Raw genomic sequence first — 23,026 nt, 5'->3', positions numbered from 1 at the left:
TTGCGCCAGCAGACTAAGATCCTCAAACAAGCATTGTAAAGGCAAAGATCTATTGTGGGGTTCAGCTGAGTTCTTTCTTAGCCTTAATTTTAATCCTGAGTATATGGCTGTTCACCTTGCCGTTGTCACTGAGAAACCCCCTAATATTTCTCTACCTCCAGGTTTTTATTAAAGATGTGTATTCTTTCATTGTATTAACCTTTACATGTGTGGTGATGTTTTAAAGCATTTAAATCTCAATTTTAATAAGCCCTAGTTCTTTTCTGTGAAAAATGATCTTGAATATAGTTTTGTCATTGACATTACTGACTGGTTGCTGTCTGTGTATTACACCTTCCCTGTGCTTTGGAACTTCTAACTCTGTGTCATGATGCTTTCACGGAATGGGTGAGCTTGACTGATCTTCAGTCTGACCAACTCCCTTATATCTCACCCCAAGAAACACAGGCATTTTGAAATTTTTGACATTTTGTACACTACAGGGGAAAAAAACATGTATGGGCCTACATCTTGTACATTTTATTTAAAAGGCAGTTGTGATATGGTGCTTGTTGAGAATTGTCTTTTTTTTGTCTTTTATAGCCAGAAAAAGGGGATCAACCCTTGCAAAAACTGGAGGGGGTCCCAGGTTTCCCTCTTTTGTGCAGTTAATGAGTGGTGGTTCCAGGTCTCTGGTACTACTTCAGATCTCTGGTTATTTTGAACCCCTGAGAAGGAGGTGTCCACAATGGATGTACTGGGTAGCAACATACACTGCCTGTCTACTGAGAACGGGTTTGCAAGGTTGAGGCAGAATTTTACCTTGGCTTGAGGACCATGTCATGCTCTTAAATCATATTTGCAGTATATATTCCAAAGATTGATAAGTCATACTGTGTTCTGTGTAATAGAAAGCCTGTAATAGACAATTTAGTCCTCATTTGACATACTGTGCAGCTACACAACAAAATGTCAAGTGTAACAGAATGTGAATTCAGCTGTTTTTAAAATGGCTTAAGTGGCTATGCAAGATATTCACAGACATCTGGAGAACTTGGACTGGGTGTTCAAACGAGTGAATACAAGAGGGGAAAATGTGCAAGTTTAGTTCATTGTTGAATTTATTTACCTTGTTCTTGGGGAAATGTTAAGCAAGTGGGTGAGCCTTGCTCATCACTTTGAATAAAATGTGGTATCCCACTTGGTGTTCCTTTTCCACTCACTCATTAAAGAGGGCCCTTCCATCAAGTGACTGTTCTGCCCACACAGAAATATGATTTAGGATCTCTTATAAACAGCAGTAATGACTTTCACACACAGGTAAGACTTTTCCCTGGTAACAGAAATTCAGAATTACAGGGACATACTTGGTTGTTTCTGTTTTCGTGGTTGGGTAAGTCTCTTTTTTGCCGTCTGTTCAAATATAAACATTCCACTTTGCTCACAGTTTCCCAATTTATAGCGGAGTGAAAAATGAGACTTGTTTTATTATAACCTTGGTTTCCTTTTCTTAATCTCAGTGTTTCTGGCAAGCGGGCCAGCGGAGGCTCTGTGGCGTAACTCAGGGTTACTCTCGTTCAGTCTGCTGGATTTCTGGGCCATCCTCGGAGCAGCAGAGGTGGCACCAGCAGAGGGATGGCAGCGGGCCCTGGCCACACGAGGAGCCGCTACAACCCCCTCTGCTTAATCGAATGCAAGGCTTCTGCTTTTCGTGGCGAGAGACCCGTACTGCTAATTTCCTCCAAGGGGCTATTTTTAGCCAAGTCTCCAAAATAAGAAAACGCACGGCGGGTTTGTCTGGTTAAAGGCATGTCGGAAATTCTCTGCTGATAGAAGGGGTGAGCGCCTGGTACCTTGCCGCTGACCACATTATTCATTAGTAGGCTCCCTGGACCATAGGCTGTTTTTGTAGATAGGAGCCAGAGGAAGCGGAGGAGTCGAAAGATTAGAAGTGTAATGACAAAGGCTCTTGGAATTTTAGATGATTGAGCACTTGCATGTCTGAGTTTGCTTTGGTTCAAAAATAGACCCAATGTGCCTTTTTTGATTCATGTTCATGACACAGGAGTGGGGATGTTCTTCCTCCCCGTGTTTCTTTTCTTATACTGTACGTCCCGCCGCCTTTAATTTGGGCCTGGTCTCTGGGCGGCGACAGCTCTCCTTCGCACTCCTGCCACTCCCCATTTCCACAAACTGAATAAAGAATAAGCTTTCCAAAATTAGACATAAATAAGTGAATGTCAGAGTCAAGCATCCAGTGATTCCTTGTGCTTGGATGCAAGGCAAGGCTTTTTCCCTTTGCTAGGGCCTGGACAGTTCAGTTGTCTGTTTACTGGCAGTCGATTTTGCATAAATCCCCCCCCAGATCTGTGTCTGTACAATAATAATAATAATGTAATGTAATTTATGTATGCAGGAATCTTTAGGGGTATCCTGTTTGGTAAGACTTTCCTGGAACAGGTTAACGTGTACTTTAGACATCAGTCAGTCGATTTCTTTTTTATTTGTGTCATAAGGCTAGGCATTACCTTTGAACTCAGTAAATAGTATGGTCTGATTACAAACTTACCAGTTGTGGGAGCAAAGTCTAAGGTACCCTCATTGCTCCTGTCTTCCGTGTCCATCCTGTGTCCATTGGTTCACGTTCACAAACTCCAGAAATACAAGACAATGCAGATTCACATTCATTCTTGCATGTCTGGAGAAGCACAAAAAAGTTCATTTTGTATGCAAGTTATTTGGACTGTCAAAGCTGGGTTCAATTTGAATGGCAGAAGTGGGTCACATAATGATGGAGTTATTCTAGTTAGATAAGGAACTGATTGCTCCTCTTGAACGTTAACCCTCCTCCTGAAAGCCCTGACTCTTCTCCCCTGGGTGCAGCTGCTCTTTTCTTAGTCTTTTCCTAGACATAGTGTCTGTGGTTAAGAAACTCAAAGTAATACATTATATAAAATATTAAACCGTTTCCACCGCAATAGTCTCAAGGTTAGTAATGAAGAAATATACTTACTGCTGGATTCATAAAATATTCCTTGGTGGAGCACTTGTATTGAGAATACAGTTTTAAATATTGTCTGTTACTCCACTCCAAATGCAAGTTCAGGTTGTTGCATTCATTACTGTGTGATGGCATATTCGAAGGCAAGGGCACGTTGACTACAGCAGTTCGGTGTTGTACAGACTTAACTGCCATTCTTCATTCACGTCACCATTCAACTTGAATAGCACTGAAGCTGTCCTTGCCATGAAATACACTCTCCATGTCACGGGTGGGTAGTTCCAGATTAATCGGCCCTGTTTCCTTCTGATTGTACCCATTGTGCATTTGAAATGCTCTGAATGAGGGTTGATTTGCTTTCATTGTAGACTGTGTTGGATTTGGTTTGTGGCATTGGTAGGGGGACTGGTTGTGGGATTGTACTTGTGTTAAGTGGCTGAATTATACCTCGTGAAAGCTTTTGAAGTGCACCTCATTTGTTGCAATGAATGGGTATGACGATATAACCAGGAAAGCCACCTGGGCATTGTGGCTTCAACTGCCAGTTGTCTTTGTGGGGTCACTGGTTCTTCCTAATAATTGGTCTATATTGGTTCTGTCCTGCAGTAGATGTGAACATTGTGCTGGGCTCTTCATGGCCGGATGACTGTTCATGTCACTGTCACTGTTGAACTGCTAATTCAAGTAAACAGGAAGTGATGAAGTTGTATTGAGAGCCGTGCACCTAACTCAGATCTGCCGTCTTTGAAGAAGGTCCATATGCCTCCGGTCACTCTTGGCTCACTAATTAGTTCTGGAAACACACATTTTAATCGGGTGTGTGTGAGCATACACATGTGAGTATACTTGATGAGGCATGGGTGTGACAGCTGAACCACCAAAGGTGTACATTCATTGGCTGCTTTAATGCAAATTTTAATATGTCATCAGCAAGTGAGTGAATGAGAAAAATCACAGTTCCGAGTTCATCATCTTTCACTTGTGGCTGAAATCTGCTTTAAAAAGCACGATAAGGTTATTGGGCCTACAGGCGGTGCCGTTTGTTGAGCTACATCTATCTGCACTGTGCCTGCTGTACTGTTAGCATGATGAATATCCACCTTGAATATAAAGAAAAGATCATTTAGCTTTTTGCCTGTTGTACAATGCAGCACTGGAAGGTACATATAGTCTGAATAATTATCAAGTCATCTAATGCTGCCGTTAAGGTGCTGCGAATATGAATGCCCTACTCGGACCGCTGCCGGCTTGGCCTCAGCTCACTTTCACAGTAACCTCTCATGACACTGTGATTCTCAGAAATGGTGGGGGGTGTGACATTAACTGAGGTTATATCGTGAATATTATTTCTGCTTATTTGAGTATTATTATGTATTATTGGACTAGGTTATGGCAGCCAAATATACTTAGAAGGAGTTTTGAACTCAAAGGCCAGCTTTTTTGCTAGATGACTAATCAGCTTATCCACTATTATTTACGTCCTTTAGATAATCAGCTGCAGGTAGGTCATGTGTTTATTTTCCCTTGATTATATTTATTTTCCCTTGATTATATTTATATCTATCACCTTTGTATACTTTCTTCACTCTGCTGGTGTAGTCCATTTCCAGACTAGAGTGAGTATAGCATACTTATTGTCCGATGTGGGGAAATATGGCCTCAGGTCAAACCCGCTTCAATTGTGAAAATGCCCTCTTGTTTGATCTCTTTAGACCTCCTGCTAACACTCAGTAGCTGTGCAGCGATACTGTCTGTCATCGCTTGTGTTACATTGTGGGTCAATATGTTGCTAACAAAGGCTAAATGATGGCAGAAATAACAGTAGTGCTGCAGCAGTTGCCTAGGTTTTTGAGTGGTGGAAATGGGTAGCTTACACAGGTGATGCAGGCAGAGTGCGGGGTGCCTGTTTGACCAGAGGAGTCCCCAGGTTGTAATGGAAAGGAGGATACCCTCAATGGCCCTAATCATGTGACTCCCAGCCACAGTTGGCACTGGGTCACGGTTTGATAGAGGACTGTTGCCCACACTAATAAAGAGTGCTTTAGCTGGATGCACCCAACCCCCTACTAAGCCTGCAGTCAGTTACCTGTTCCTTGTACTGGCAATTCTTGCTTGAACTCAGTATTATCTAAAGGGCTCATAAGTTAGAGACAGGGGAGAGAGAAGACCTTTAGCTCAAATGGCCACCAGATGCAGCACAACACAGTTCTGTGGTGTAACTGGATAATACCAGGCTAGTACTGTAACTGGTGTAACACAAAAATGCAGGTTAAAATGGTGCTGTGATGCAAAGTGACAGTTTTACTCTGTCCCCTGAACAATTTAACTCATCAGTTTGTGCGTCCTCAAGCAAACATAAGATATTTTTCCGTTGAGATAGTAAGGAATGAATTAGCATTCTGGCAGGGTCATCAGCTCTTACAGAAGTCTGAATTGTTTTTGCACTCACATCCCAGACCATAATTGAGCTGGCAGGTAATGTAGTATGACACTAAAGGAGGAACAATATTCTGATAAAGATGAAATCTTTTGGCACTCTTTTATCATAAGAGGAAAATGTTTTGGTAACCAGGACAGGCCATCAGCTCATTGAGGCTCATTGGTTTCCTGTGTCTGTTGATTGATTATTAATAATCATTTCAAATAGTTAGAATAACAGTTACTCCCCAGAAAATATAATCACGTTGCTATTATTAGTTGTAGACTGCAGTCGTATCAGCCTGTAGCTCTAGTGCTAAATGCCTCAGTCTGCAGTAAGTGGGGTAGGGCTTGATGGGAGATGATCCAGGTAAAGAAGGGTATTGTTAGAAGTGGTGGGCCAGTAGAGGAGCTTTCAGGAAGCCATGGCTCCCGCTCAGCAATAGAGACTCTGTGCTGTATGAGGTTGTATCTTTCAGATGACTTAAACTGAGTCACCGTTTCACTGTGGTCTTTCCAAAGGACTTGTAAATGTTTTATTTCTGCCAATAATTCAACCTTAGATATGCTTTGTGATACTGTACAAGGCCTGAGAGACCATAAATTATTGCAATTTCTTCAGCAAAATTCTTGACTGTTTCTGCCTCAGACTCAGACCCGGCTGCCCTAGATTGCGGATGGGAGTGGGGGGATGTTTCGGACTGCTGACATGGACAAAAGGCATTTTAAAAATGTATGTATTGTTCTTTCCCCCTCCGTTTGGCACTCCTCTGGATGGTTGCCACTCCTCCAAACGGGTGGCAAAACCACACTGGCTCTGCTCAGATTCCATTGCGAACACTGTTAACAAAGTAAAAGAAGCGAACTTGTATGGAAGATTCATGACAATGCGGAGGGTACAGCGGTGCTTTAGTCTGCCTTCTGAGTGGGCTTGCTTTGAAAGGACAAGGTAAACTCTTGGTTTACACTGGTTACAAGAACTCGTAAGATGCATTTGTATGAATTGCATTGCCTTCTATATGCAGTATGAACACAAGGTTCCAGTGCTGCCAGGCCTCTCCAAGCAGGCCTGGCTTGCCCTGGTACGTTAGCATGCACTTTCTGGCACAAACGTCTTCCAAGCGTAATGAACACATTTTCAGGAGCAGGAGCAGTGACACTGGAGATCGCTAATGACCCAGCAAAAACTCAATAATTAGCGCTGTTCTCTCATGTAAATGCATCACAGCAACAACTTTTCAATCACAGTGCATGATTTCATTAATGTCACCACCTGTTTTTAAAAAAACACATTTGAGTGGGTGGTATCCTTTGCATTTTAACATGATTAATCATGTTAATGACTTGCAAACAAAGAAAAGCACCCCCTTATTTTCACTGGCATATCATTCAGGTGATTCTTAAACCAAGTTACACAATATTTGCGACAGCCATTGTCTTATTACTATCCCCCAGTTAATGAATTGCACTGGACCAAAACGGCTGCAGTCTCCCAAAAAATAAATAAATAAATAAATAACCATAAGGCCTGTTAACCATCAGCTCCCCCTCTGTATCATGTTATATTTTGATGGTCTTGTTCACATCACATTCGTTTCTTGGATGTCCGCATTAACATCTCATCAATGTTGTTGGTTCCCTGCTATGGCACAGAATGAATTTGGCTGAAAATCTATATCTCACCCCCTCCTGTGATGCACTGCCATCACAAATATGTGTGAATACGTATATTGCTGCGTATTATCATTTTGACACTGGTTCAGCGGATGTTATTTGAAATTGAGATTAGTCTCTTTCCTGCAGTCCTGGCAGACTACTTGAAAAATGGTTATATGGTTCATATTTCTGTGAGGAGCACTTCCTGTTGGAAGCACCTCTAGTGTGCTTGGCCCTTTAGTGAGGGACTCCTTATCACTAACAGCCCTATATTTTATATCTTGGATCCGACACCAAAGACCCAAACAATTTCACTGTTGCATCAGATTCCAGTAAATGGAGTCCAGAGACATAGTGAGAGGGATGGATAAATTAAAAACCCATGTGGTAGTCCTCTGTGCCACCTAGCATCCTAATCTGGTGGCCCAGCCCAATTTTTGGTGGCTGTCACTCATATCCTGGAATATAATTGTGTATGTTTGTGTACAGAAAAATATATGTTCAAATAAAATTGTACAGCAGTTTTTAATTTTTTGAAATCAAAAGTATGGTGAGAAATTCAACAGCTATTCAGCTTGTCAAGAAAATAACGTGACAATCTTCAGTTGTACTTTCTGCTTCACAAATGTATTCTATTTTCTGAACACTGCAGTAAAACCAAAGCTAATTTTAATTACCTTTCTTGTTGCCCAGTCCTCTTCACACTGTTCACAAAGTGCAATTAAGGTATTTCCCCAGAGTAAAATGACTAGCAAATATCTTAAATTTTTTTTTTTTAAACTACTGGAACATGCCTGGCAAGGCAGCCTGCTAAGAATGTTTGTGAGCAGAGATCAGTTTCAGCAGAAATCATTAATAATCACTAGCCAATCAGTCCATTCAGGGCCAAGAGGGTTTGCTGGTGTCCCCCTTGGAATTGATGTGTCACAGGTAGTCTAGGATTAAAAAAAAAATAAAAATAGTCCTGATTACTGAATTGTCCACCCCTGTGGTGAGATGCATTGCATAGAGATCTTGTGATATGATGGCTAAATTATATAATGCTATTTCCTCTGAAGATGTTTTAAATGTTAAACTGTCCTGTAATGCCTTCTCTGTATGAGATTAACACTACGACATAAGAATAGTGCTGAATTATGGGGTCTTGTTCCTGGTTACTACCCATTAAATCTTGGTTGCGCCTGATCTCTGCTGTCACTGATTGAGTCTGTAAATTTTTATTTTTGGCTGGACTGCAACAGTGGGGCCAGCCCTACAGACGCGAATGTCTGTGACTGACTGACTGACTGAGTGATTAAGTTACACCATTGGTCGGCTGAGTTATGAAGTTACACCATTGGTCGGCCGGATCACGTGTGTTAGGTCCAGCCATATACTAGGTTTCCTGGTCTTGTTTCATTGGTTGTCTGCAGACTTTATTTCCTGTATCCATAGCATTTTCCCCAGTGTTGCAAGGCTCCTATATCCTTTAAACCGTGCTGCAGTTCTTCTGAAACTCCTTTCTGTCCATGACATTGACTCTCATGAACCTACGTCTGTCTCTGTTGGGGTAGAGGTATTCGCCTATAGCTTGTGTAACACAAGCAGACCGTATCTCACGTGCTGATCCCAATGACATTGTAACTATGCATGGTGTCTCTCACCCCTGGTCCCCACGCCAGCCTGGCACCAGACAGCATGTGACCACGGGAGCGTCGAATGACAGACACTCAACGGAAGCCCTGATGCACTGCAGGCTGCGGCTCGCGGGGTCCATGCTGCGATTCTAAGCTGTGAACCCCGCCTCACCTTCCCAGAGCTCCTCACCATCGGCCCTGTGAATTCGAGCCCCTGTGCTTGTGTTATGTTCTTTGGTCCTCAGGAATATACTGTAAGAGTATTGCATTTAGCAGAATGTCTTTATCCAGAACAACTTGTACAGCTTCCTATTGAAAAATTGTTTCCATTTATAGAGCTGGAACCTGGTTCAGGTTTCGTACCGTACTGAAAGGTATATCCTTTGCTTGAGGGTATAATGGCATTACTCAGTCCAGGCAGCAAACCTGCAAGAGCCACGACATGGCCAAGTGCAGCGGCTGTTGAGGTGGTCATTTCTGTGACTGATGTTATTGATGGTATAATACCATAAAGTCTAATGTATTTATGTGAATGGGTCACACCTGGAAGACCGTGACTCAGATCTGCAGTTCAAAGGACGGCCTCTCCCTAGCCTCCTGACTAAGGCTGAAAAGCAGACATTAATGTTTAACAACCGCTCGGGTTTGTGGCCCATTCATCTGTGCGGTCTGGCTTTTCTGCTGACGAAAGCGGCACGATCTGTCTTTTTCCTCCTGTTGCTGGAGCTGTTCAGTCCGTTTAGTGCAGCGAGCTAGCTCCGAGTGCTTGAGTTCACAAGGCCTTTCCATTGTTGGCGTTTCTTTCTGCCATTGTTGGTGCAGGCTATTTATACCTGCGGCCTCCACGTCCCGTAGAGATTGTGAAAGCATGCAGCCGGAAACATCCTACACTCACGCACCTGAAGTGTGTCCCAAAATAAGACCATTCTCCCCTCCCAAACCTCTGGCTGTGCTCCGGCCGCCCATGTGTTGCACAGATCCAGTCTGTGTGCTACGCAGATGGGCAGAGCGAATGGGAGAAGCCCCTCCGATCATCAACTTAGGGTGGTGTTTTTGGGTGCTGTTTGTCTGATTTAAAATGATCTGTTCAGAATGATCTAGATAAGCTTGTCCCATTTCCTGTACCCATTATATCTGCCAATCCGCATAATATGGAACTGGGAGAATTTGAGCAGCATCTGTGAGCCTCCGTGTCCAAAAAACACAAGGTTAGCGCGTCCAATTTGCAGCACGTCACCCCTAAAGCTCAGCCCTTGCCTCGGAGCAGGCCACGTGTTCGCTTTATGTCGCAATGCATTTTATGAGGTTTGAACAGCGCTGCGAGGGCTCATAGCACCGCCATCGGCCTGCAGTTATCCCCGGATAACGCAGCCAATCAGAGTGAATGCTGCAGCTCAATAAGGTTACGCTGTCCTAGTTTTTTTTTTTTTTCTCCCAGAGATAACGGTAAAATATAGGCCATAATGCAAGCCCCTCAACGGCTAGGCAATTTCGCCCTTCGGCTTTCATCTGCTTTCTGAGCTGGCGACGGGGAGGCCTGGATCAGGCTTATGTTGAGGGGCAGACCCGTCAAAAGAAATGCACTTCCTGCATTCTTAGTCTTTGGATTGTTTAAAGAGTAAACAGCCAACAGGATGTTGCGTAATTTTTAAAAAATGTCGGGGTTGATCAAATGGGAGATTTGGAGGATGGGGAGTTTTGTTCAATGGCCTTTGATCTGTATTTATGTAAACCGAGGCCTTGTTAGAGGGTAAACAATTACAGAAGTTCTTCTGAAGCTTTTAGTGCATACTTATTGAAAGAAGCGCCCGTTAACATCTGCTAAAATTTAGTTGGGTTTTCTGGTTGCTGTTTCAGCACAAGATAATTTGATGAAAGATGAGATTAAGTGTAGTTTTAGTAAATTAACAATAAAATGTGTGAAAAGGATACCAAAATGGCCGTTGTGTTTTACATTTTCATCATGAATTGTGTGTTTGTTAAACATATATAATGTAAATGGTTACACAACATGCACACACACATACAAATATGATAAGACAAAGTACTCTACAGTAGTGTTGCATTGCAATTGAGCTTTTGCCATCTTTTCAAGCAATTAACATCTTACCTTTAATTAATGCAAATTACATAAGATTATGATCTATAGTAGCAGAGCTGTACTGCTAACTTCTGCTCATAGACCAAATATTTTTTCCATTTAAAAAGGTTTTATAGCACATGGGAAACATACAGCAGACTAAATACTTTCTTCTGGGTGGGGGAGGGGGCTGTTTTAATGCCTTTTTCTCTCTTTCAAAATTACTCCATACCCCCTTTTGATTCATAAACCCATTAAGATGATTGTGATTTTAATACAAAGGGACATAACATCATGGGAAAGAACTGTGCAGTTGTTTAAACAGACTGACATTGCGAATCATCTTAAAACAAACCCGCCATTCTCTCCACACACACCAGGAAGCTGTCCATTTTTAACAATGTAGTCTTTTAAGCTGCGGCTGACAGGTTGTCCTTTAAGCAAAGGAAAACTGTTTAGCAAGTGTAGAATCCCCCTTTGAGCATTGTCTCGATGGATAGGCCTATATTTCCGTTAGTAATGACAGTAATGACAAATCTTTACTTTGAAATGTCCCAGATGGTCAGATCTAAAGATGGCTAGAGGACACAGTGAGTACTCCTGTCTGTAAATTCTCTGCAGTTGTACACTGAAAATTGTGACTATGTACAAACTGTTCTACGGTGTAGTTTTTTCTTTTGTTCTTTGTTCTCATGTTTGAATAGCAGTGGCAGAGAGAGAAAAAAATACAGGGCTAAAATGTTTTTCGTAGCAGATGTTATTTAGCCTCATTACCTGGTTTGTATATTTCTTATCTCTGAATACTGGCTCTGTTGTCCGGAGTATTGCTTGAATGATCACCCTCCGTGTTCGGAGTCTATTGGTAATTGGTAATTAGGGCTATAACATGGTCTGATGCTCATAATGTCTGGATGTACTTTGTAAATTCTGCTCTAAAAATGTGTTTTGACCCATAGTCTGGCTCTGTGCATGCTGGGGATATAGGCAGCATTACTGAACATCTTGCACGCATATTGTGGTGCACAAGAATGAATTCTCTGCTGTTCGGCAAGTGATGAGGGCTGGGCTTGATGGGGCTCTCTCTACCCAGTTACATTCTCAGGAGTGGAATATCTCTTTCTTCATTGGTCAGTTGCAGAATGTTGCCTCATGCGCACTTGGACAGTGAGTGTATGATGTCATCAATCATATGCTGCTCACCCAGATCTTGAGCTCTTGCTCTGCGTCCACTGTGCTTTGACAGTGCAGCTGTGCTGATTAGTTGGCGGGTGCAAATAAAATATAATTCATCCATTTTGATCAATGGTGCTAAGAGGGAGCAGCATCAGAAGCACAGGAGCACACACACAAGCAGACAGTAATATTAAATTCAGAGTGTCTTTAAACATAATGGCTGAATATAAATCAGTAGGCTTACTGCTGCATTTATGGTAAAAGAAAAACTTATGTGTAAGCCTTTAATTTGAAGTAAAAGTCCATCTTTGTTTTACTATTTGCAGTGTAATTGGCTGTGTAGTTCCGATAGTATGAATGATCCGAAGCCGAATTGCACTATATTGAAACCGATTGTTTAAACATCGATTATTCGATGTAATTAAGGTAGGTCAGGACTAACTTATGATCTGAGCTTGGACAACTGGTTCACCATTGGGGTACCGAGACAAAAATGTCTTTAACTGTTCTTCACTGAGGTGTGTTCATGTACCTGGTGTTTCTCTCCCATGGAAATGAACAGACTTTAAATTTTAATCTACTGCCAGACACTGAATACTGCCTGGCAACTGCCCTCCTCTGTAACACCCAGCCTAGACCAGTGAGTGTTTTACACCAATGTGCCACTTGTTAGTGTGTTAGAAATGTCTGCAGCCGAAGCATCATAGCAATAGTGCCATCAGTTAAATGTCTACATAGGCCTCTTATGTTTAGGTTACTTTTACAAATCCTTTTTCTAGTCAGTCAGAATGTAAATGGAGCTCAGCTGTGCTGCTTAATAAATCCCACATCCTGAGGTATAAACGGACACGCAAGAAATGCGAGCTATGCAAGTTGCGTGGAATAAGGGAATCTGCCAAGCAGATGAATAATGAAATGTGGTTAGTACCCAACGTGCTGTAGCCTCTCTGCCATTGGGATTGGAAATGTTGATGGTCGGGGAGATGTTACCAATTTTCATCTTCGTTTTGATCGCGTCTCGCATGAACTGTACGGCAGGCGGCTTCATCCTTTGCGCTGCCGTTGCCTTCTTTCTCACGGCCCCTCAAACCGCACGTTTGGCCCGGCGCTGCGCCGCGGGCACCGGGGATTTCGGCGCGGAGCGCGCCCGTGATGCGGCCCAGCTGCCTCGTGCTCCCCCCGCTTCCCCTGCATGCTTTGGATTTTAGGCCCTTTTCATTCCAGGCCGCATTCCTGTCAGAACACGCTCACGCCAGCATGAATAGCTGAATCTGAGCCCTGTGGATGTGGCAGCTCCCCCCCTCTCCAATTGTTTCTTCACCTCCCAGGTCCGCTCACGTTCCTCCCACTTCACTCTGGACTTCTGTAGTCGGTCTGGGCCGCGCAGCCCAGTGTAAGTGTGCTGTACACGCCAGAGGTTCCTACAGGATGCAGATACTCCATACTCCATACAATGTATGTTTAAATACTTAGTGGGAATGAGCTATAAACTGAGTCTTGTTCACGAGTAAAATATTTCTACCGACTAAGCATTTAAGATTTTTCTGCTCCATCGGAAACAAGTTTTATAAAAATATATACACATTCCACAGTTGTTTAGGTACAAATGTTAAACAAACTGAAAACGTAAATCCTAATACAGGTAAAACTATGCTAGAAATGAAAAAAGCTATTGTGGCCTAGCCCAGGTTATCTTTCATATCGCATCACCAGGAGTACAGTAAACCTTCTGGTCTTTTCACAGGCCTGATGTCAGGAGCAGGAAAAGCGAAATCTATGTAAAATAGGCCAATGAAGTTGTGCTGAGTCTTTCTCCCCAACTGTCTCACGGCTTCGTAGCACTCTGGCTTTGAGGAAACCAAACTACGCAGCCACAAGCAAATCCCAGCTGCTGGAAGTCCCTGTTTGTTGTGAAATTACCCACATTAACACATCTCCTTGTGCCCTTGTTGCAGCTGTCACAACATTTCCTGATACTACGGTCTAATTAAGGTGCTGCACGGTGATAATTGCTGTTAATTGCACACACAGTGCTAAAGCGATGAAGAAGGCCTAATTTCGCTTTGATTGCTGAAACTGTGAAACGTTATGTCCTGCCCGGCAACAGCCACAAGGGTCACAGTCAGCCAGGGGGCAGTGTGCCATGTTATAACAGACAGGTCTCTGAAGCTGTATTGTGGAGACCACTACCGATTTATTTGTAGTTCGGACCGTAGTAATAGCTGTGAGGAAGCGTAGCTTTTTTTGTAGTGTACTTAGCACCTGAGTGGTTTTAAGTTTTATTTGGTCGATGGAGGTCGGTGGCTTATCCTTGGCCGTGAGTCACCGTGCAGCAGCGGAAAGCCATTGTGTCCCCGACTACTCATTCAGCTGTAATGACACATTGATTTTTCAAAGTGCGTCATTTGCACAGCGCTGAAAGTGATGCACTGTTTCCACGTAAGAACACCGCGTCACATTTCATCAAACTATCGCGGCCTCCCCTGGCACGGGGAAGCCAGCATGCCGAGTGACGGTTTCTCCGGCGTGTTGGCAGGCACAGTCGTCTCTCTCTCTCTCCCTTTAAGAAGCACATTAAGAAGCCACCTGCGGCATGTTATTTTTTGTCATGTGTGATGTTGAATTCATTGTGTGCTGTCATCAGCTTATAATTGTGGAGGAGGGGGCCAGTGGTGATTCAGTTTCCTCAAACTGAGGAAGTGGGAGACACCCTGCTGTAGGCACGTAACGCCCTTCTCTGGTCTTTTATAGGTGCAAGCCCGGTGTTTTTTGGTACGGAGCATTTCAAACTCGTACCGTTTTAGTCCGCAAATTATAAATTAAAATTTTCGGTGACCTTATGCTTTTAATGCAATGTTAAACGTTTCTCCCAGGCACTCAGCCACAGCGACGCTGATATATATAGCTGACGTCTTTCACATAAAATTTTCTGGCTCTGAGCTCCGTCCCTGCTCAGAGAGCTTTCTGATTTTGTGCACCAGCACATTCGCGTAATTAGCATGTAGGCCTTCCTTTCAAGTGAGCGGCAGGAACTGCATATAGTTTTCAGTGAACCAGTCTAATGAAATATTTATCTGTAATGCATCTGCCAGGCTAAAATTTGGCATGTGACTGCGGTAAATATTATATTAGGGCAGCATTACCCCTGCGGTGCTTTGAAATCCCATGTTTTGCCTTCAGCACAGCAATGCGAGGGCAGCACAGTCTCTCTGAGCTTGTAAATGCTGGTCAGGTCGGAGAAGGCCTCAGCTTTGGGGACCTGAGCTTCCAGGTGTCTCATGCAGACATAATATAAACGAATAAGAAATCAATATTTTCTTATTGTGATTTTCTTTCATTCTGCTTTGTTTTTACACACCGTAGCGGAGGCAGGAAGGTGAAGGTAGGGTCACAGTAGTGTAAACAAGGTTTGCAATTAATAAGTTTACTTATGCTTCAGGGGCAGGAGGGAGATCATGTGAGCTCCAAACGGGTTTGCAGCTCTGTGGCTTCTGGTCCACCTCCTGGACCTTGCAGGCTCCTGTGATTACCTGAAGATGGGTATTCAGTGGGGGGGAAGGGCCTGGAAACCCCCTTGCGTAAAAATGTATATCGCTGGTCTTAACTCTTGTTTGGAGTTGGTGATTGGGCAGCTTTGTGTATTTGCCTAAATGCTGAATTCCGGAAGCTGCACCTGAAAGCAAAGTGAACAGAAGGCATTAGCCTTCATCTGTAAAAACAGTCCTGGGCTTTAACTGAAACCCTCTGCCCCCCCCCTACAACTGTCCTGACACAACCCAGGCCTTCTTGCAATCTTGTGGATTGTATTGAACGGGATAGCAGCGGTCTCATAAGACACTTTCCCTCTTAAACGCATTTAATTCGCAATCCTCCCATTAGGAAATGCCAGCACAACTTCAAGGAACGATCTTTAAAAGCACTTACATTGTTCATAGCATTAGTGCATCTGTACATGGGCTGGCTTTGCTTGCAAACACCACTTATTTGAGGGGCATTCTAGCTGTGGTGGTTTCATGTCTTCGCAGTCATTCATGCTTTAACTCCAGGATCAAAAGAACATTTTATGTAACCACATTCTTCCCTTTAGCATATTTAAATATCCAATTTAATGTTTTTTTTTTTTCCAGAGACCACTCCAAACAGGTTTTTTTGGGTGTCATTTTGTCACACAGATACCTGCTTTACTTATTAGCAAAGGCATGTTGTAACGTGTGGCTTTTGTGTGACTCTAAACGGCTCTTTGTGTTTCCACGAAAGATCTTTTGTTGGCATTAGAATGGCAGTAAATACTGTTAGTAAAGCTGTTTTCTAGAACATCCATGCCAGAAAAATAAGCTAGCCTGTCAAATTCTAGTCCTCACCACAAAGGGAAATTCACACATGACCTACATTATTATTTGTTCTTCACTGTTTGACACAACTGTGAGTTAAGTGCTTGATTAAACAAAATAATGGTTTGTTTATCTGTCTGTATTTGTATCTGTCTGTGTGTGTATATATATATATGTATATATATATATGAAAGGTTGAATGAAAGTGGCTGTGAAAGTTGTTTTTTTTGTTTTTTTGTTAAACTATAAATCATGAAATCTCTGGCAAAATACCTTTTATTTTTGAAATAACACCTGTAATTTTATCTTCAGTCTTTGATACATTGCTATTCATGGTCCCATTTAATGATTACAGCAATACAGAGATGCTAAAATAGGCGCTAATTATATGAAAATGATTGTGTCATGTCCAGGATGTTATCAGTAAATGCAGGGTGCAGAAATGACACTTCCCAATGCATTATGGGATACCACTGGTAAACCAGGGTTCCATGGAAAGCAGCATATTAAAATGTAAGCGCGTTTATGGAAACTGAGTGTTGGAGGGGAAAAGTACGCTGTCAGCTGCTATTGTGCTCAGAGCCTTCATCTACGCATGTGTTCCGCGACGAGAACAGAGAAATTTGCTTGAATATCAAAGGGATTCTCCCTGTGGAACTGCTGAATATCGGGCTGGGATTAAGAGGCCTTTGTGATTGGCGCAGAGCGCGGCATCACTCCGCACGTCTCGCTCGTGGAGCGCGGCGGCCTCTCATCCGGGGGCCGCGCCTACGGCGTGACGACAGGCGGGCTCGGGCGCTGACGGACTCGTCTTTGTCGAGGCGTCAGACCCGTCAGCTCTCCACACTAAAGCAATTAGACGTTTGTTCCCTTTGTAGTGCCAGTATGGCCTTTAATCAAACACAGTTTTACCTGCTCACTCGCTAACACACAGCTCATGTGTCTATTGTTGTAAATCAGAAGGGGCTCAAGATGCTGTCCGGCCCTCTGATCCTTCTCATGCATTTCCCTCAGTGATGCTCCGCTCCAGTCAGCTTAACCGTTGTGTGAACTCACTTCCAGAGTTGTTGAATGCATATCGTTTTATTAACTTTCAGGTGTGTGATAAACTGGGTTTAACTTTGTAGAACTGCCAAGAATTGGATGGGGGAAGAAAAAAACTTTTTGATTCACGTTTCTGTTTTGTGAAAGGAGAAACGTGAGTCTCAGTGAGAGAGAGAGAGAGAGAGAGAGAGAGAGAGAGAGTCCCTGTGCAGTGTGTGCAAATGGGGGGGATAAGCTGTGGGCTGAAAGGCTGCTCTCATAGCAAGGGTGGAAGTGAGCCATAAGGCATGCGCTTTCACTCCAGGCCAGATGGCGATGGACCTCCGCCAACGGCGCATAATGCACGCAGGACTCCCTCACCCCGGCCGATAGGCGCCGAGGCCGCCGCCTGAATGCTAACTCCCGATGCGCGCCGCGCAAGGTCCCGAGCTCCCGTCTGAGTCAGAACCGCGAAAGCCGGTCTTGGTTAAGTCTTCGTTTGATTGCTCAATTTTGCATGTGGTGTGAGTATTCACAGCTAAAGAGAGCACCCACAACCGTCTTCCCACTGTCCACACAAGGGCCATAGCTTCCGTCTGAGTTCCAACTAAAAATCCCCTCGGTTCAGGTTCCTTTGACCATTTCATTTACGGGTTTTAATATGTGCAGTGCAGCTTATCATGGCTTTGGGCGGTACTCATAACCCCCTTACCTCTGTTCTCCAGACCTGATCCAGTGCACCAATGAGATGAATGTGAACATCCCCCAGCTAGCCGACACGCTGTTCGAGAGGACCACAAACACTAGCTGGGTGGTGGTCTTCAAGTCCCTCATCACCACGCACCACCTCATGGTGTACGGCAATGAGGTGAGTCCAGTTCTCGAACCAGGGTCTACGCGCCTTAGCAGACGCCTTGTCTGATTATCACCACAAGTACACACTGTGCTATTTGTTGAGGGTTTTTGGCCATGGAGGAGAAGAAAATATGTGGATTGTTCCTGGCGGTTTCCCCTTAATGTGCACGATGGCCCGCTCTTTTTACTGCAACAACATGTGTCGCATTAGGCTTGCATTTCCAAGGCCTTGTGTTCTGAGCTTGTGTAGCACCAGTCTGGAAGCAGCCGTGTTTTCGGAGGAGGGTAGCATTAATCTTGGCCTAGCAGAGCTACAATAAAGAAAAGAGTGAAAATGAATAAAAACATATGTCATAAAACAGAGTGAAGGAGGCTTAAGCCCTCTACTGATTCTGATTACAAAAGGAGGCTAATCTTAAAATGTATCTAACTAACTGTTCCGCAGTTCTGATTATTTCCGCCCCCACAAAGGTCATGAGTATAGGATAATATAATATAACTCTTTTGGACTCTCTTGATGGATGACAGTTTCCTTGTTTTGCATATTTAGTAGATTTATTACTGCCTGCACATATTATTTTATAATCTTTTATTATTGTTCTTGCTTTTGATTATCTTTGAGTTAAATTCTGTGTTTTTATTCCTTGGCAACATGCCTAATGCCATCATAATGTGCTAGCAAATGCTTTTATCTTTACAAGCAAGTTATGGATTTGTGAAGACGTTATTATGCAAGCTAAATCACTCTTATGCTTCAAGTTACATGTAAATTTTATTGATTGACTTCCAAAATGACTGATTACATCCGAAAAATGAACTGCACGACGCAATCGTTTTGTTTTGATTTGTATTGCAGCGATTTATACAGTACTTGGCATCAAGAAACACATTATTCAACCTGAGCAATTTTTTGGACAAAAGTGGCTTGCAAGGTGAGTGACGTCTGGCCAGTTCTGTTCCCATTTTCCCTTGCTTAAGATGTGTGTGTGGAGACCGATGTGCAGCAGCGGGGGCAGGCTCTGCTCTTTCATTTGCGTAAGATGACAGCGCGGCCAAGGGTCGGTGTGATGGCCAGTCAGTGACAGGCCCCAGGGTCAACTGCCATGAGCAGAGGACTGTGGGAAGAGCCTGGAGTCTCTCCCTCCCCCTCTCCCCCCCCTCTCTCTCTCTCTGTTCCTGTTTCTGTGTTTCTCTCCTTCGTTCTCTCTCTCATGCATCCTGCTGTACCACTATGTACGTCTGCTTTTCCAGTTATGCGGGGTCCCTTGGGACGACTCCACCGTCATGGCTGGCTTTCCGTTTAAAGGGAGCACAGCACTATTTATTCTGGGGCTTTCTTCCCTTGTTTGGTGTGACAGGAAAGGAGGGTAATGTCACATAAGCACCCATAATCATTAGGCTCAGCTCTGCCAGTCGGCCAGCTGAAGCCTGTTGGTTAAAGTGCTTTTTTTTTTATTTTTGTACTCCTGCTCCAGGGCAATTAGGGCTAGGTCTAGGGCTGTTCACAGACCCTCTAACATGACTGCTTCTTGACTTCATGACTACGATTTGCCAGAGTCCACCCTTCCCCTCTTCAGGAAACTGCAGTAGGGTGGAGGGCCTCCGCCCAGGGAGGAAATGACAGGGCCTTTATGGACGTGTGAAGGGGGTTATGGGAAAGGAGAGGAGGACGGGTGGTGGGGTTGTCAGGAGCTGTCAGTCACTGCGGCTGGAGGAAAGTGCTGACTGGAGCAAAAGCCCACTGGTGCTCCCTCTGCCCCTGACTGCTTAAAAGCCGAACTCCTCCTCTGACTCTGGGGTACACCCCCAACCACCCCACCCCCATTCCCCTCCGGCCATAAATTCTGCCTTTAAAATTTTTCTTTTTATCACCTTTATTCCCCTAGAACATTTGGCATAACTCGATAACGCTGTGACTTGAAAGTCCAAAACCGCTGCAGAGAAGCTAAATTAAATCACCGCTGAAATGTCCTTTTAATATTGGCAGCTGTTTTTGATGCTAGCTCCTACCACGTAGCAGCCTGCTCTCATTCTCTCTTCCTCTCTCCCTCTCATCCTCTTTTCTATTTCTCTCCCTCTCTCTCTCTCACTCTCACTCTTTCAGTATCATACTTGCTCGCTCTATCGCCCTCCCTCTCTCTCTGCTGCCGTTGTGGTGTGGAATGCTAATTAAGACTTGGAGATATTTGGGCGGGCGTTTGTGGGGAGCAGCTGTCGCAGGCGCCCACGTGCCCTTGCCTGTCTCCCAGTACCTGCCCCTTGTGAGGTGCGAGCTATTACCTCTTCCCGGGCTTCCATTTGCTTCTTTGATTTTAATGACCCCCATTTCTGCCATTACTTTCATGTATAACAGTCATTTAGCTGACACTCATATCCAGTCCTACTCACGGCGGAGGAGAACACAGTTGAATTTACCCAATTTGTATGAGCTATATGCCTTACTTGCTGAACAGAATTCAAAGACCAGCGAGTATAGATGCTCTAGTGCAAGTTGTCTATGCTAGCCGAGAATCAAAATGCATATTCTGAACACATACAGATTGCATCCATAACATGCCCTAAGAAAACCATGAAAATATAGCCTAAAGCCATAAGGTGAGAGCGCTTGAGGGCATGTTCTTGTGCCTTCACTAGGGGCTTCAGAGACCGGGTGTAGCTCAAGGTATGAATATACAGAATATGGTCATCAAGGCACTGGGTCATCTCAGAAAAGGCTCATTCAACTTTTCTTCCATAGGTTACGACATGTCAACTTTCATCAGGAGGTATAGCCGATACCTGAACGAGAAGGCCATGTCGTACAGACAAGTCGCTTTTGACTTCACGAAAGTGAAAAGAGGGTAAGAGTCCGCCGCTGTCACCAAGTGTGCTCTGAACTCTTCCAGTCCTCATCCTCTTTCCTTGTCACCTGAAAACACAAACATACCCAAAAATGAAGCTTTGAAATAGATGTTGTACTTGCAGTTGAATGTGCGTGCGTGCGTGCGTGCGTGCGTGCGTGCGTGAGTGCGTGCATGTGTGTGCGTATGCGGTGCTCTCACTTTAAAAAACTGTCTCTGGCCACATGAGCAAACTGCCTGCTATTTCCTGCTCTCCTCCTTCCTCTCTGGGAAAGCAGTCTGCCAAAATCCCTTCCAGTTTCCACATTTTTTCACGCATGTTCGCAAACTCGTCCTCATGACGCCGTTTTTTAACTGGGTCGTTTTTTTTCTCTCTCACAGAGCGGATGGAGTGATGAGGACCATGAACACAGAGAAGCTCCTGAAAACGATTCCCATAATCCAAAACCAGATGGACGCACTGCTCGACTTCAATGTGAGCCACAAACAGACCCACCACCCCTGAATAAAACCACAAATCCAGATATTTTGTGTGAATTTAAAACCGCTAGGCTCTCAGTGACTTGAACCTCTGAGTTGTCTGTGGATAGTGACTGTCTGGTCTTCAGGGCAGTTGCACAGGTACAGTGTAATGGAATAGCTAACACAATCAAAGACAAAGTGCAGGGATTTTTCCCTGCTTTCTAATTCTAGTATGAGGTAACATAATACGACCCTTAAACATATATGACCTTTCATTCCACCAGTGTGGGAAGAACATTTGAGAGGGAGGGGGAGGTTACTTATTTCTATTCCATCAACAGGTCTACCAACCATTTCATGAACACCTACACAATGAACATTAAACTCTATATCGGGCACTTGAGCCAGTGTCACCTCTGAAAGCGGGAAGTCCTAAAAACAGCCTGTGTTAGCACTTAGCGTCACAGGGGACAGAGGGGGGGCAGGTTACAGGGATGGTGACGCAACGCTCAGCCCTGAGAATTCACAATAAAGGACTGAATCACGGGTGGGGGGGCTGACCAGGCTGGACTGGGCCTGTAACATTACACTTTCTCAGTACAGCCAAGTGCAGTCTGTTCAGCCAGCTGAGAGTGCTTACTGTTAAAGACACATATTTTGGTGGAGCAAAAAAAAGTAATTTTTTGGTGATATGTCTCTGTTTTGTATTTAATAAAAATTCCATTTAATTCTTTTTTCCATTTAATAATGTGCAAGCAGTCAAATGAGACCTTTTCTGTTCACATCACAAGCGCTTGCCATCATCGTGGAGTCAATAGATTGTGCTGTTGCATTATTGCATTACGTTATTTATTTGCATCACTGACACACTTACCAGGGCAGCATGCATTTCTCTTCATTTTTACATTTATATCGCTTTTTCTAGAAGAAGTTTGCGCACTTCAAAGAAAATACGCTTTCTCAAGGCAGTTCTATAACTTGTCATGCCTTTTGCCCTGGCTAAAACCAAGATCTACAGTTTCAATTTCTGCTTTTCAATTTCTGAGCTTCTGTTTCTATTGACATACTTTCCCTTTCCTGCATTATTAATGAAGATCAAGGGAAATGGTTGTTCAGGCTGTGAACTCAAACTCTCTATTGGTGTTGTGCGGGTCCCCCAGGTCAATGCCAATGAACTCACAAATGGGGTAATCAATGCAGCCTTCATGCTTCTGTTCAAAGATGCCATCCGACTGTTCGCTGCATACAACGAAGGGATCATCAATCTCTTGGGTGAGTGCTTTTATATGCTCTGGTGCTGTGGCCATTTTTAACACATCTTATATGTTCCAATGAATTTATGTTCCATTATTTTAATGTGATGTGGGTCAATGTGTTTATTTTTATGCCAAGAGCTTAGGATCTAAAAAAGGCTTATTGTTGTTGTTGTTATTATTATTATTATTATTATTGAAATGATGCCAGAGGAAGGGTGAAATGCATGGGTGAGCCTGTGGGGTTACCAGGAGAGAGGGTAGGGGTAATGAGTGGCAGATGGGAGAGGGGTGGCACTGCAGTGTCACAGCTCAGTGAAGGAACTCCCCTTCCCTGCC

General features: G+C 43.8%; 1 protein-coding gene across 25 annotated transcripts in view; it reads left to right on the top strand.

Annotated features, from left to right (window-relative positions):
- The window catches only part of picalma (phosphatidylinositol binding clathrin assembly protein a), a 47,638-nt gene that overhangs the window by 2,727 nt on the left and 21,885 nt on the right, over positions 1-23,026 (top strand). For all 25 annotated transcript variants that reach the window (XR_010332435.1, XR_010332436.1, XM_064351165.1 and 22 more), the window contains exons 2-6: positions 18,003-18,145; positions 18,989-19,064; positions 20,870-20,972; positions 21,354-21,447; positions 22,595-22,706. Coding sequence is in view for 23 of the 25 variants with exons in the window: in XM_064351165.1 (XP_064207235.1) it covers positions 18,003-18,145; positions 18,989-19,064; positions 20,870-20,972; positions 21,354-21,447; positions 22,595-22,706 (528 nt within the window). In the remaining 2 variants the exon portion in view is untranslated. The remainder of the gene's footprint in view (positions 1-18,002; positions 18,146-18,988; positions 19,065-20,869; positions 20,973-21,353; positions 21,448-22,594; positions 22,707-23,026) is intronic.

This window comes from Anguilla rostrata, chromosome 9 (genome assembly GCF_018555375.3).
Source record: "Anguilla rostrata isolate EN2019 chromosome 9, ASM1855537v3, whole genome shotgun sequence".
NCBI lineage: Eukaryota > Metazoa > Chordata > Actinopteri > Anguilliformes > Anguillidae > Anguilla > Anguilla rostrata.
The sequence above is the reverse complement of the archived record's forward strand: the minus strand, read 5'-3'. Positions and strand labels throughout refer to the sequence as shown.